The following is a 15,484-nucleotide window of genomic DNA, read 5'->3' on the forward strand; positions in this document are numbered from 1 at the left end:
ATATATATATATATATATATATATATATATATATATATATATACACAATATCGTGTTGCTGATGTCCCTTAAGCAGCAGCCATATTTCTGTGTCTGTTATTTGTCCCTGAAAAGAGACGAGAAGAATCCTTTTCCTGACTCGCCTTTCAGTTTCAAAGACTTGCTTCTTTGGAGTCCTCCTGTGCTCATTCGTTCTCGCTGCAGTTCTTTGATCCTGTCCTCCTCTTTTTGTAGCACCTGCTGGTTGATCACCAAGCGCATGTCCTCCTGACACACAAATTGTCCAGAAATGTGGACGCTTGATGAGATACAGTCAAGGAGGTGTTGTGAAACTTTATGATGATCATTTCAGATCATTGAGAGTAATGCATGAGAAAATTTAACTATGTCGGGGATGTCAAACTCCTTTTAATAGAAAGGCCACATCGCAATTATGGCTGCCTTCGGAGGGCCACATGTAACGGAATATATATGAATATGAACATATAATAGCCTTGTTACATCATTTTCAAAGGCAACTGTTTTACTGTTATATTGTTTACATCTTGATGGATAACTGGCTTTTAAAATAAAGCCAAAATGACAAGCAGATATTTTTATTTTTGATGACCAAAAATAAAATGTTTGGAACATCAGCTAATATTAAAGTGTAGAACATATGAAATTGCTTTTATTTTCTGTCAAAATTGAAATAACAAATACACAGAAAGTGCTTTTATATTTCCAGCCTTTCGCAGGCCAAGAATGACGTGGTGGGCCACGTAAAATGCTTGTTGAGACACATAAAATGACTTATTGAGACAGATAAAAATTATTTGTCGGAACACATTAATAAGATGTGACTGGCCACAATTAAATTATGTATTGAGCCATAACAAAATGATGTGACAAGGCACAATAAAATGATGTGGCAGGCCATAATTAAATGAGCTGACGGACCACATTAGAATGATGTGGCGAGGCACATTTAAAATGGTGTGGTGGGCAACTACGGATGATGGGGTGGGCCATTTAAAAGTATTAAACAGACCACGTTCAAACTATGTTGTGGTCCACGATAAATTAAGTGGTATGCCACAATAAAATGATTTGACCTACCACAATAGAATGTTGCGGTGGGCCACAAAAAAATGTGGCAGGCCTCAATAAAATGTTGTGGCAACCACATTACAATGATATGGCGGGGCACATTAAAATGGTGTGGCGGGCCAGATTTGTCCCCCGGGCCTTGAGTTTGACACCTATGATCTATATCTTTGTGAAGGCAGATGTTCTGAGGTAAGCCACAATAAAATGATTTGACCTACCATGATAAAATGTTGTGGTGGACCACAAAAAATGTGACATGGCCACGATAAAATGATGTAGCAACTACATTACAATGATATGGCGGGGCACATTATAGTGATGTGGCAGGCAAGACTTGTCCCCGGGCCTTGAGTTTGACACCTATGATCTATATCTGTGTGAAAGCAGATGTTGTAACACATCTCTTGTATAAATTGCACCTAATGTGAGTGTATGTCAGAGTCTATCACAGATTACCTGCCAAGCATCCAGCTCTTGAGACAGCGCCACCTTGTGTTGGATGGTGTTGAGAAGCTGACGGGTCAGTAAGTCTTTCTCTTGTTTCACTGTGGCGAACTCATTCTCCAAGAAACTGTGCATTCATGTGCTAATTATTTTAAACTGATTATGTTCAGTAAGAAACAAATGTTGCAAAGCTTCACCTGTAACTCGGCTGTCCTGGATTGCTTCGAAACGGCTTGATTTCCTCCCTCAGTAAATCCAGCTCTTCTTGTTGGCTTTTCATCTGAGACAAAAATAAAAGCCATGTAACATTTGAGTTCTCTGTGACACAAGTAGAGCAACCGATGGAAATCTTATCAGAACTTATAGTAATTTCCCTGCATAAACTCGACAAAGAGCCAGTATTACAACGATTTGCATACTGCAAAGCATTGGAAGCCTCTCTCTCGTATGTTGGAGTAGTACGTATGTTTTGGATTGTCTGTCTGATGTTACGGTATAATAAAAATGTTGATTGAATAATCGTGGTAATATTCTCTTGCAACCAAATGTTTGCTACTACACAATACTCACAGAGTCTTAAAAAGTTTAAAATTCAATAATTGGAATTTAAGGCCTTAAAATGGCGGAAATTCCATCAAAATAGCATAGAAAGTCAAAAATATGACTATGAAAGTCTTACAAATAAACCAACATAGGGAGTCATCGTAGAGCGCAGCGTTTGCAAACATTGTGGTAAAGGTGATTGGAACGATAATAAAACAGTCAAAAATGCGGGACAAGTCTGTGTCAAAAGATGCCAGTTCGCCACAAACCCCTGCACAGCTGTACAGGGATTGACTTGTACTTTTTTGTCAATATGGATGTGTAATGGATCTTGTTTTTCTTCATTATGGTCTTAAATTTGACTATAACCCTGCAGAAACCCTGCACTAAATGGTTTGTGAGTGTGTTGCTTTTGCTAACTATACTGATTGATATAAATAAATACTATCAGCCATGTTGTAGTATAATATTGTCTTATATATATATTTTTCCTCCAATTTGTGAGTCATTTTAGATTTTTTTTTTGTAATTTAAAATTAAAAAGGAAAACGTATATGTTGTTATGATTTTTTTTTTTTTTTACTATTGGCATACTAAAACTATTAAATATTCAGTTGAAAATCAAACCTACAACTAAAATAAATTGAGAAAAATGTGGACATTTTGAATTGTTGCTTCAATAGATTGGCCTGCATACAATACAATATTATGAATAAACTATACAAATATAATTGTGTACATAATAAATATAAAAATACTGAAAGTATTAATACTGAACATTCACCCATTTCTGAACATTGAAATTAAATGTACACCTCAAACTCTAAAACAAAAATGAAAAAACCTTAGAAAATTGTATTTGTTGTTTGATAGACCCGCATATAATACTAATAAATAATACAACTATGATGTCACATTAACAACATCATGGCAAGAAGACATGCCAAATATGTTGCATAAAAACCATCCATCCATTTTCTACCGCTTGTCCTTTCGGGGTCGCGGGGGGTCGCTGGTGCCTATCTCAGCTGCATTCGGGCGGTAAGCGGGGTACACCATGGACAAGTCGCCACCTCATCACAGGGCCAACACAGATAGAGAGACAACATTCACACTCACATTCACACACTAGAGCCAATTTAGTGTTGCCAATCAACCTAAAAATATTAATAAAATATTTTTTTTCCCTTTTTTTTCCCCCTAATAAACAGTAAGTTAAAATTAGTGCTGCCAAATGATACCTTTTTGAAATCAAACTAATCACAGTTTAGAATTGTGATGAATCATTATTAATCACAGGTTGCATAATTTGAATTAACTTCTAAGGATGTTGAAAAGATTCACAGCTAATTATGAGCAGAACACTCATTAAGTAAAGGCTAACAAATATAAAAAAAAAAAAAATTGGCTTAAAGCAATCTTAGAGGGGAACTGCACTTTTTCTTGGAACTTTGCCTATCGTTCACAATCATTATGAGAGACAAAGACATGCACCTGGGGATAGGCTGATTGGCAACACTAAATTGACCCTAGTGTGTGAATGTGTGTGCAAATTGTTGTCTGTCTATCTGTGTTGGACCTGCGATGAGATGGCGACTTGTCCAGGGTGTGCCCCGCCTACCGTCCGAATGCAGCTGAGATAGGCTCCAGCCCTACGACCCCGAAAGGGGAAAAAATGGATGTATGGATTAAAAAAGACCTCAATATTTAGACACATGCTTTACTTGAATTAATGCATGTCATTTATTTGTTCAAAACTTGGTCACTGTTTTATATTAAGTACAGTCAGGTTGTATTTTGGAGTGAAATCTGCCAGCAAGCACGCCAGCCGGAGTCTCCTCACTCATCTTTGCACTGACGTATGCATTAACTTGATCACTGATCATAAAGCAACTTGTGCCACCTTTCAGGTAACCATCCGAAGTTAGAGTACAGAGCATGTACTGCCAAATTAAAGGATGTGATTAATCTGCGTATATATTGCAATATTTTTTTGTGATTAATCAAACAAGTTAACTTGTTGTTTTTGAAAGCTCTCATAAAATTTGAACTTTAACGTCTAAAACTAGACACAATTGGAGTTATTGTAAAATAACACAGCTGGCTTTTGTACACCTGCGGTATGCGATCTATTCCAAACCAATTGATACTGTAGACCCCACCTCTTTGCTTTCACACTAAACAGCATGTGTTGTACAGATGATGATTGGGTGGAGTGTGTAAAGGCACAAATATATATTTGTGTGCGAGTTGTGTTGTGTTTGTGTTTATAGGGAAATGGTAATGTACACAGTTGCAACAAACCTCTTCTTTCAGTGTCGTTATCTCGTCATCCCTTGCTTGCAGCGCCACAGAGTGTGCCAGGAGTGCATCTTTGGCCTGCGTAGAGAGACGTGATGGTTACAGTAGTATATGAGTACATATTACATCAGCCGCAACAAGCATTGTATTAAAATGATAACATTCATGGGTTAGTCTAAAAAAATCTACAAAAGCACGGTGCCAGTGCAAGGTCATTAGTGGTTAGTACACACACACACACACACACATAGGTGGTTGTACATCAGTTGGGGTTCTGTGTGTGTATAGTATGTACCTGAGATTGCTGAATTTCACTAAGCAGTGACAAAGGTGGTGTGTGTTTAATGTCCAGGATGCTCTCTTCTCCCAGGCTCAGGGAATTTCGCTGCAGAGAGCGATTCATGGTACGCAACTCAAACACCACCCCTTGCTCCTGCTCTATCTACACAAATACACACAGACACAGACACACACACAGTGACACAGAGACACAAACACTCAAATATATTTCACTGCCATAGCTAACATGTGTTAGTGTCTCATTAGTAAGGAGTTGATAGACTTCCAGTTAGTGTCACGGGGAGAAAGACCCCCCAGATGCTAACCTCTGCGTCTTTCTCCTTCAGTTGGACCTGCAGATCTGACACTCTGTGCCTGAGGACGTCTCGCTCCGAACGCTGCCTGTCGCTGTCCTCATAGGAGGCCTTCAACTGGGCTTCCATGTGTGCCAGACGCTCCTTCAAGACACGGTTCTGTATAGAAAGGAGGTCAAGAGTGAAGCAACGGAATGGAAGACACAAAGCAGCCACAATTAATTAAGTGGTAATCTATAACGGTATGTATTTATCCTTTGTTTGTTCAGTTGTAAGGTCAGAACATAAATTCCAGTACATTTATGGAAGATTTCCATAATAAGTAAAGCTGCAGTTTTGAAAATATTAAAGTTATTGAGAATTAGTTGTTGTTGTTATTACTTTTTTATTTATTTGTGAATATTACTTGCGTTAGATTAATACTGAAAAAGCATATATGTGTCTCTATCATTGGTGCCATTTTTGATTTACTGTATTAATGTGGTTATCAAACCTCAACTTGAGAGCTTCATTAGTTCTGTGACGGAGCTCTTAACTCAAAACACTTGTATCTCAATTCAACGTCGCCCATTTGAAATTAATTTAAAACAATTAAATTGGTGTAAAAAAACAGCACAATTTCAATATGTAACATGCCCTTTAAAAAGAAAAACAAACTTAGATAATAAATATTGCATTAAAAACAATACAGTTGAATGTACTACAAAAAACTACAATAGTTTTATGAAGTAATGTATTAATAATGTACAACATTTACCTTGAAGAATGTATCTCCTTGGAACTTCTCTATATTTAATGGATAATTGCCTGCTGTTTAAATACTGCATTATTTTAACATTCTTGGCTGGCATTATCGACTCATTCAGCTTCAGTATGGTGCAGACTAGCAGTGATACTGCTTTTCCAAGTTAGTTAGCTACACGATTGGTCATGTTTTTAATAATTTTGTTTTTTAATTAAATGCATATCATCCACCTCTTCTTAATTCTGCCCTACACACTCACTTTTTTCCTTCCCATGTGTGGAAAACAAAGTCATGTCCATCTCTCACTCTAAGCTTATGCTCACGTGTATCCCAGATGTTTTGGGCTGATCTTACGGGGTTCAATGTGACATTTGCTACATCAACTAGTGACGGGGATGCTTGTAACTCAAGGTTTTGCTTACAACTTAAAGCATACTGTAACACTTAGCTGAGAGAGAGAGCTCTTATCTCAAAACACTCTTAGGTTGAAGTACCATTGTATTACATTTCCATCCATAAAGTAACCTGCTGTTTTACAAATAGTGATTTTATTATTGTTAGTTTCCATACATGTTCATGCATTCCCAGAAGCTCCCATTGAAAATTACCTTTTAAATAATTGCACCACCCTATTTGTCAGCAGTACTGTAAAAACCTCACTAAAATGGCATTACAATTAGTCAAGGAATAGCAAACAGGCCAAGAAAGAACCCATTTCATGTTGTTGGTATTCACAAAATTGTTGGTGATAATGCAAGGGCATCTACCTTGAATTTCTCAATAAATAACAATAATAATAATATTAACATTCCAAGTACATTATTTTCTTATTTGCATAGTTGGCCATGAATGGCCAACTTATGGACAGTGTGGTAGACACAAAAGTGAGAAAGAAACATTAAAATCAAAACTAACATGTTTAGAAATATGATTTGTTTTGTATTTTTCCACGACTGAAGTAAGACAGCAGCACATGCTGATTGTTGACAAGAGCGGTACATGTTTTCATGTAAGATTCTCCAAAAGTGTCCAATAAGACCAGAGAAAGTCACTGGATTTGTCGCTCGTAGCTTTTTTAAAAGGAGAATCTAGTGGGGTCTGACTCTGAATACTCCCTAATCATAGCGACAGAGTTGCTACGTTGGCACCACTGATACCTCTTGCTATGTGTTCTTATTCTCTGGCAGACCAGATGTGTGTAAGGTTTGTTAGGAAGCAGTTACAATGCTATCTAGGCAAGGCAAGTTTATTTATAGAGCACAATTCGTACACTAGGCAATTCAAATTGCTTTACAGAAAATTAAAAGAAGGCAATATAAAATCATATTTCAAATTAAAATGAGAAAATACAATCATCATAAAAAACAATCATAGTTAATTAAAATTAAAATCAATCAAATACTGTCATCTACTGTACAGAGTTGACAAGCTACAATCACGACAATTATAAGATTCATGATTGAGGGTGAACAGGTAGTGCCGAATCTGTTAGTGGCGATTCAAATGTATTTATATGTGACAGACCGCCACATATAAATACATTTATGGCAGGGGTGCCCAAACTTTTTCCAGCAAAAGCCGCATACAAAATAATTGAAGGATGCGTGTGTACAACAAAGATTCTAAAAACAATACAACGTAGGTCAATCAATATATGCTAAACTATCTGAACAAAACATCCACATATTAGCTTTGCGATATAGGCAACGATGCAAATTAGATTAATTCATGTTTTTTTATGATTATTTTATCTTTAACTATGATTTTATTCTACTTTTCGTAATTATATACATCTGTAAAGCACTTTCGTTCAAATTGTGCTCTAAAATAAACATGCCTTGCATAGTATAACCCCATTGAGTTGTTACATTTCATTTTATCAATATTCTTAACTAATATAATTATTGTACTACCAACACAATTTTATAAAGGACTTTTTGCACACCGTACCATATCATGCAAGATATTTAAAGACATGATCAAGACAGGATGCATGGAAATGATCAAATGGTCGTCGGCCATTTTGGTTTTCAGGTCCAATTTTAGGGGGGAATTGGACCAGTTGAATTTATTCTTAGTTGTTTTTGTGTTTAATGAGGTACGTGTTTATTTTGTTTTTAGAATGTGTCACGGGTCAATAAAAGGTGAGCTGCAGGCCACAAATGGCCCTCATGTCACACTTTGGACACCATTGATTTATGGCAAACACTGGTGTGAAGACACTGCCTTAATCTTCTTAGGCAAGGAATTTACCAAAACTGCACATTGTTATTAAAATCTCTGGTGGAGTTCGTGGACATTAGACACTTTGATTGTGTTCAGTGCGGAGGATACTTACTTGGCCTCGCGATCACTTTCACTATTCACAATGCTTCACTTTTTCCACATGTTATGTTAAAGCCGTATTTCAAAATGGAATAAATTCATTTTTTTCCTCAAATTTCTGCACACAATACCCCATAATGACAATGTGAAAAGTGTTTTTTTTAAATTTTGCAAACTTATTCAAACTAAAAAATCACATGTACATACTGTAAGTATTCGCAGTCTTTGCTCAATACCTTGTCGATGCACCTTTGACAGCAATTACAGCCCCAAGTCTTTTTAAATACGATGCCACAAGCTTGGCACACCTAAATTTGGGCAGTTTTGCCCATTCTTTTTTGCCCATTTCTCTTTGCAGCACCTCTCAAGCCCCATTAGGTTAGATGGGAAGCATTGGTTTTCATCCAGGATGTCTCTGTACATTGCTGCATTCATCTTAGTCAGGGAGGTGACCAAGAACCCGGTGGTCAATCTGTCAGAGCTACAACATTCCTCTGTGGAGAGAGAACCTTCCAGAAGGACAACTATCTCTAGCAATCCACCAATCAGGTCTGTATGGTAGAGTGGCCAGACGGAAGCCATTCCTTCATAAAAGTTTGCCAAAATCCACCTGAAAGACTCTCAGACAATGAGAAACAAATAATTTAACTTTTTGGCATGAATGCCAGGCATTCTGTTTGGAGGAAAACAGGCAGCGCTCATCACCAGGCCAATACCATCCCTACAGTGAAGCATGGTGGGGACAGCATCATGCTGTGGGGATGTTTTTCAGTGGCAAGAACTGGGAAGCTAGACGGGATAGAGGGAACGCCGAATGCAGAAATGTACAGAGACATCCTGGATGAAAACCAACATTTCTCATACAACCTGATGGAGCTTCAGAGGTGCTGCAAAGAGGAATGGGAGAAACTGCCCAAAGTTTTTGTACCAAGTTTGTGGCATTGTATTCAAAAAGACTTGAGGCTGTAATTTCTGCCAAAGGTTCATCAAAAAAGTGTGGAGCAAAGGTTGTGAATACTTGTTATGTACATGTTTTTTTGTTGTTGTTTATTTTCAATAAAGTTGCAAAATAAATTTAAAAAAATGTACGCATTGTCATTGTCCGTATAATTTTTGGGACAAAAATAAATGTATTCCATTTTGGAATAAGTATGTTACATACTTTCCAAATGCACTGTATTGTATAACCAAGTTTAGTTTCTATAGTATTGTCCTTTGAGAAGATGTCAAAGAGATACCTATACCTCTGCGCGTGTGTTTTCTAGTTGCGTGGAGCTAAAATTCCGGTTAAAAGAGGAATCGTCCATCTCTTCTCTCAGGGTACGAATCTCAGTCCTCAAGGAATGTTCTAGCGTCACCGCCTGCATAGGAGAGAGAAGAGTTGAGAGAATGTTCAAAGGAGTTTGAGACTCCCCAAACTTGTTGGCCCGCATTTCTCCGGCTGTGAATTCCCTGCTTCTATGTTTAGCATTGTGACTGCTTCATCGAAACTTTCCTGACTAGACTCAAGGATCAAAAACCTGCCTGATGGGTGATTACGTTAACCCACCTCTGATAGTTGCTCCACTAGGCGCTGGTTATGATTGGCTAACTGGGTCAGCTGTTCGCTCTCATCCCTTCGTCGGTCCCGGCCTAGACATTGATGACGGTCTAGCTCGGTCCGTAAGGCGGCCAAATCCCCGTTCAGCTCGGCCTCCTTCTGTCCAGATGCTAGCTCATTCATCTCCAGCCTTCTTTGAAGAACATGCTTCTCCTGCTGTAACATCTGAAACATTGAACAGTGTTTTTGTCATTTCAAAAAAATTATTTTAGTAATATTGAAATACATTTGTAAAAAATTACCACAGACTAAAAAAAACAATAATTAAATATTTGTGTTTATAATGATAGCAGCCACATTGTTACAGGTAGGGCTGCTCAAAAAATTGTTTCACATCCAAATGTTTGTTTATTCCAATTCTAAATGGATTCATAATTTTCAAAAATCTACCATTAAATGTTTTTAATCTTTTGGCCGCAACGCTTACGTCAGCAGCCAAGAAAAGCTTTTGTAACCTGTAATCTGTTTTGAAAAGGTTTTATCATTTTTATATCACATAATAGTTGCGAGAATCAAATCAAATAATTAATTGTTGTAAGATTCCCATCCCTAACTATAGGTATATTATATTTAATGACTTACTTTGACAAACTCCTATATTTCTATATCATATATTTGTTTTAATTTGTCAAATTATGTTATGTTAAAATTAAGTTCAACTAAATAAATAATTTTATTTTTTAAAGTCATTTGTAAATAAAAATTACAACCTAAATATTATAACTTTAAAGTTTTTCACACTAGTCCATAACATTCTAATAAAATCTAACCTCAAACAAAAGAAACAACAAAGAAAAACGCTTCAGAAGCTGGCAAAATATCTAAGTAATGTAGAAAATTACAAATAATTCATCATTATAATATATACAAACAAAAGTTGTATTAATAATGACTGTATATTTTATTCCTGCCATATCTTTACTTTTATTTTATTACTTCATAAATGATACTTCTTTGAGGCCTTTACTTTGTTATTATGAAACACGTAAGGTGGGTTGTTTGTAAGAGGAAGGATGGAAATGATGATGTTGTCTTCTAAGGATCTTAACGCCACGTGTACTAATGTACACTCACCAGTTACATCATTTAAAGAGATTCAATACAAAAGCTGTGTGAAAAGAATAATACTAAGTTTTTATTGACACTTGTCAAAGATGTTCATTTTTGTTGTGGTAGTTAACTGCACTGCATCATAGTGAGAGCGAGGTTGTAATACTATATTTTGATTTATTATACATATGTTGACATTTGTTTTTGCAGCTATTGGATCTCATTAGAGTTTGTGGTTACTTAATATGGATTTTATGCTAAAAATGACACTTCTGCAGTTACTGCTAATGCATTTGAATGCATTGATCCATAGCTAAAGTATGTACTGCAGTTATATATTCAAAATTAGACATCTAAAGTCTTACCTCCACTTCCCTCTCCTTCTCCTCCAGAGCAGCGGCCAGTTCCTCATTCTTCTCCAGCAGGGCCTGCCCCAGCTCTGCTGCCAGAATCAGGTCCGTCTCAATGCCCCCTCCAGTGTCGATGCCACCGTTCGTCATCATCGATGCAGGGAGGGCGAAAGAAAGAGAGATGGAAGAGGTCGCCGAAAGAGGGAAGAAGGAGTCCTCCAGGCTGGGGGAAGGAAGACTGTCCTTCCTGGGGGTGAACATGTTCTCCAAATGGCAGGAGTCAGTCAGAGGACATCATCATAGGTCCAAGATAAGTTTGTGATCACACACCATTTATTTCCTTAAAGGCTTGTCTTGAAAATCCTTGTTCTTCCACGTGGTGCTGATGCTGGTATCATTCAATCCTTCTCCCCTGTGTGCACACAAACATAATAATGAACCAACTGTAAATACAGGACAGACAAGATCATGACGGTATCCCATTTGCTGTTTTCTCGTAATCGAATCTCACACGCTCCTTTGTCTGACAGGCGCTTTTGTTATGTTCTGACCGAAATTCCAGCTCCACTATTGTCACTGTTTTGATTAACCCCCTTCCTTGAATTCCACAGTTATTACCCACCAAACACGTCATTAAAAGTCAACAAAAGTTCCTTTAGTTAATGATTGAGGGCGAGGAAATGTAGTATTTTCAAAGTACTTTCAAACAACACGACAATGCAACCACAATAATAAACACACTGTTAAATTACCACCTTTCTGACAGCAAAACTAAGCATTATTAACTTTGTAAAGACACAATTCTTCATACTATTCTTGTATATGATCTTATATTGTGTTGGTGTACCTACAATTACAGTAGATGTGGGAAAAGTAGCAGGAAGTAGGTTTATTTAATCTTTCACCTCAGAGCGCTTGATGGCAGTTTGGTCATGTCCTGTGTTCACCATGTTACTCTTTTCTTGGTGGAAAAATATTATAGTATATAGTATAGTTTTTAGATAGCTTGTTCAGTGATATCAAATCAAACTTTATTTGTAAAGCTGATTCCATTAGCTATGGTGCAGAAAAATAGAGAAATAAAAATAAAGTCAAAATTCATAATAGTGTAACCATCATCTTAAATAACAAACGCAGCTTTAAATAAATAGATATGAAGTTTAGTCTTCAACAAATGTATATTTTGGATGGTCTGTATTTCGGCTAGTAATTTAACGTATATAAAATTTAATTCAAAATTGGCAGAAACATTAGTAAATGTATACCTACTGTAAGTGCAGGCTATATCATATAAAATACCTTCAATAATATAAAGAATACATCTTGATTACAGTGGGGAAAAATGGACATAAACATACTATTGCCACAATACTGTCATGTTTAAGTATATTTTAATTCTTAAGAAATTATTGAATTCTGAGCAATGTAGCAGAAATCAGTGAGTCGATCTTACCTGAGAGTCCAACTCGCGCTGTAGATTAATAGTCTTCCTGTTTGGCGAGTGTTTGTGTGTGTGTGTGTGTGTGTGTGTGTGTGTGTGTGTGTGTGTGTGTGTGTGTGTGTGTGTGTGTGTGTGTGTGTGTGTGTGTGTGTGTGTGTGTGTGTGTGTGTGTGTGTGTGTGTGTGTGTGTGTGTGTGTGTGTGTTTGCACAGGAGAGGCTCAGCTGGTTCCCTTAGCAGTGGAACTACACAGTATGTAAATACACCTAGAAGCTCCGCCTCTTGCAGTGATAGAGTGACAGAGAGAGGTGAGGAAGAAAGGGAGAGAGAGTAGTGTAAGGGGCACCAAGATGGCACCTAGAGGCGGAACAAGGAAAGGAAAAAACAGACAAAAGTTGTCTGAAAGGATGAATGCTCACTCAGGTGTGAGCACAGTGGGCCAGTGGGGATGGAAAAAAGGGGGCGGGTTTGAGGTCAGAACACAAGTATGAGGTTGTCGAATCTGCACCCCCTTCCCGCCCCCCTCCTTCTCATCCCTTCATCCTGTTTACCGACTTTCAAAGGACTTCTGTGTATGCAAGTAGAAGAGGGAGTAGATTGGGGGTAGAAATAGTGAGCAAAATCCCAACACCTCCTGCAAAAGCTCCGAAGAAGAGTGTTGAAGATCAGTGGGTGCAGACATGACTCTTTGCAGATTCTTTCTGGTTATCTTAATTGGCCTTTTGCTCACGCCGACCTCTGATGCTGGAAGACAGATGACTAAACTTTCCACCCGGAAACTCTGTGCAGACTCGGACTGCAGCTGTAAGTACCTTTTACATTAAAATACCATCAGGTCTTTTTTTCACTATTTTTGTTATTGCTGTACAGATGCCATCCTGATAGCTCGTGCTACGCAGGACTATAACCCCGAAGACTGCAGGTTCATCTCCATCAGGCAGGGGCAGCTGGTTTATGTCTACGCCATGCTGCAGGACACTGGCAACCTCTTCTGGGCTGGAAGTGTAAGTAAAAGCAATAGCTGCATACAAAGAGTGGGCTGAGTTTACTTTCACTTAACACCGAACTAAAGCTCTGATAGCTACATCTTTTTTCGGTGTGGATATTACCGTGTAAGTCATGGAACCGGGTTTCGGTCCCCATCCCTACGAATCGGTGCCATTTTTTGTTAAAGCTTTATCAAAAAGACTTTAAATGTCTATTTTTAACTCTAAATCTGATTACCGGTATATACATGCTGTAATGAACTTATCAAAATGTATTTTAGACCTTCGCAGGCATTTCTTTGTACAAAGTTACTATGGCATAGATGACTTGTTTGAGTAACAAGAGTGAGTTTTTAACATAGAATTAACAAACACAGTAGTACCGCAACTTACGAGCTTAATTTGTTTTGTGACGAAGCTCTTAACCCAAAACACTTGTGTCATAAATCAACATCTCCCATTTAAATTAATTACAATCTATTTAATTGGTGCTTGCAACCCCCCAAAACACCACAATTTGAACATGTAACATGTCTTTTAAAAGAAAAACAAACTGTTAGATAAGTCATATTTTATAAAAACAATACCATTGAATGTACAGCTAATAACTACAGCAGTTTTATGAAGTAATGTAATAATGTACTGCAGTTACTTTGGAGAGTGGCTTTTTATGGTATCTTTTTCCAGATGCTTCTCCATCAAACACATCGCCAGCAGCTTTTTTATATTTATTCATGTAATTCCAGAATGTTGGTTCGCACTCTCATGCTAAAAGTCACTGCTCACAAGAAGCATCATAAATGCCATCTTCACAGGTCCAGGACGGAGAACAGGGGGCTCGGCTCGGTCACTTTCCCAGCACTGTGGTGGAGGAGGTGCATCCTCTCATGCCAGCTAACACAGAAGTGAAGACGACCGTGAGTAAACACGTACAAACTGCACAGTACACAACTCATTCACAGTAAAAAGCCAAAGTTGATTTGTTTTCTCCTTTTTTTTGCCTACAGAAATGGGACTTTTACTGTAACTGAACTGGTATAAAACTAGGAAGAGATCAACCGTCTGGTTATTTTACCTTACACAATTATATAATTGGTACACATGCATGTTCAAAAGCAAATCAAAACATTTGAAATGCAAACATTTTTTGGTAGTTTGCAGTGGTTTAGAATTGCACTGTTTCTGATATCGCCGCCTTTCGCTACATGCAAACTCCAATCACAGTGATAAATAATTTGATGAATACAGTGGTACCTTGGCTCAGCATATAATTGTCTTTTGACTAATTGTTATGCTTTAGGCTGTGAGCAAAAATTTGGGTTACAAGCCTCCCCATTGCTAGTGGACGTAGCGAATTGTCATGACCTCTCATGACATTATTATTAGTTTCTAGTATTTTATTTCTTTTTGCCTCCTTTTGCCATCACTTTGTTTGTCCATGCTTCCTGTGACTGTTTGGTCTTTTAGCGCACTTCCCTGCTGCAATATTTTTGCTATTAAATACTTTTTACCTGCAGTTTGCCTGCCGTCTCTGCACCCTGTGCCGCGACCAGCACAATTATGACGTGAAACGCAACACAAATGTCACAGTGAACCCCAAAATATCCAATGATTGTAGTTGTATATATTACATTCTATTGTATTGTATTTGATGAGGGCTGCTCCTCCCTGTCACAGATCTCAGGGCCCCGTTTTGCACGATTAGGTCAATTAATATGGCGCTTAATATGAAATTTTTTCACAAACTTATTCCTTGCTCCTTCCTGCTCTGTCACTGATAAGAATGTAATAGCAAATTTTCCATGGTATTATTAATGTGTCCAGTATATCAGACATACTGGGTTTGATTCCTGCAGAGTGTTAAGGCAAAAAGGTTTGCCAATTTGCCAATTTATGTTTTATTTTTGTGAAATCATTTTTTTGCATCCAAAATAACTGTTAATTAGGTCCAAAATATGCTTTTTTTAAATTAAATACTATAAGAATCGTTTCGTTTGTGAAAATGTTGTTGTGGGGGG

General features: G+C 37.5%; 2 protein-coding genes across 5 annotated transcripts; one reads left to right on the forward strand and one right to left on the reverse strand.

Moving 5' to 3' along the window:
* Positions 1-17: 17 nt before the first annotated feature.
* Positions 18-12,636, reverse strand: bicdl2 (BICD family like cargo adaptor 2). Of its 4 annotated transcripts, none has more exons than XM_072913798.1 (11): positions 12,494-12,636; positions 11,371-11,452; positions 11,056-11,287; positions 9,590-9,805; positions 9,285-9,401; positions 4,983-5,129; positions 4,673-4,819; positions 4,381-4,455; positions 1,731-1,813; positions 1,546-1,660; positions 18-267 (listed from the first exon to the last, which is right to left on the reverse strand). In XM_072913798.1, the coding sequence occupies exons 3-11, from the start codon at positions 11,191-11,193 to the stop codon at positions 97-99; spliced, it is 1,209 nt and encodes a 402-aa protein (XP_072769899.1). In that variant the 5' UTR covers positions 11,194-11,287; positions 11,371-11,452; positions 12,494-12,636; the 3' UTR covers positions 18-96. The 4 variants fall into 4 exon arrangements, with proteins under 4 accessions (XP_072769899.1, XP_061818447.1, XP_061818449.1 ...); XM_061962463.1 differs by having other exon boundaries at positions 11,056-11,304; XM_061962465.1 differs by lacking the exon at positions 4,673-4,819 and having other exon boundaries at positions 11,056-11,304.
* Positions 12,637-12,682: 46 nt separating this feature from the next.
* mia (MIA SH3 domain containing) lies at positions 12,683-14,982 on the forward strand. Its single transcript, XM_061962468.1, has 4 exons — positions 12,683-13,284; positions 13,351-13,484; positions 14,282-14,383; positions 14,474-14,982. Exons 1-4 carry the CDS (start codon positions 13,161-13,163, stop codon positions 14,495-14,497), a joined length of 384 nt encoding a protein of 127 aa, XP_061818452.1. The 5' UTR covers positions 12,683-13,160; the 3' UTR covers positions 14,498-14,982.
* Positions 14,983-15,484: the final 502 nt, after the last annotated feature.

This window comes from Nerophis lumbriciformis, linkage group LG09 (genome assembly GCF_033978685.3).
Source record: "Nerophis lumbriciformis linkage group LG09, RoL_Nlum_v2.1, whole genome shotgun sequence".
In the NCBI taxonomy this organism is placed as follows: domain Eukaryota; kingdom Metazoa; phylum Chordata; class Actinopteri; order Syngnathiformes; family Syngnathidae; genus Nerophis; species Nerophis lumbriciformis.

Excerpts from the sequence above, each read along its gene's own strand:
- bicdl2 (XM_061962463.1), bottom strand. Across the intron at positions 4,820-4,982 it reads TGAAGGAGAAAGACGCAGAG|ATAGAGCAGGAGCAAGGGGT; the intron begins GTTAGCATCTGG and ends GTATTTGTGTAG. Across the intron at positions 1,814-4,380 it reads TAACGACACTGAAAGAAGAG|ATGAAAAGCCAACAAGAAGA; the intron begins GTTTGTTGCAAC and ends TTTTTGTCTCAG.
- mia (XM_061962468.1), top strand. The coding sequence starts at position 13,161 with ATGACTCTTTGCAGATTCTTTCTGGTTATCTTAATTGGCCTTTTGCTC. Across the intron at positions 13,285-13,350 it reads TGCAGACTCGGACTGCAGCT|ATGCCATCCTGATAGCTCGT; the intron begins GTAAGTACCTTT and ends ATTGCTGTACAG. Across the intron at positions 14,384-14,473 it reads ACACAGAAGTGAAGACGACC|AAATGGGACTTTTACTGTAA; the intron begins GTGAGTAAACAC and ends TTTTGCCTACAG.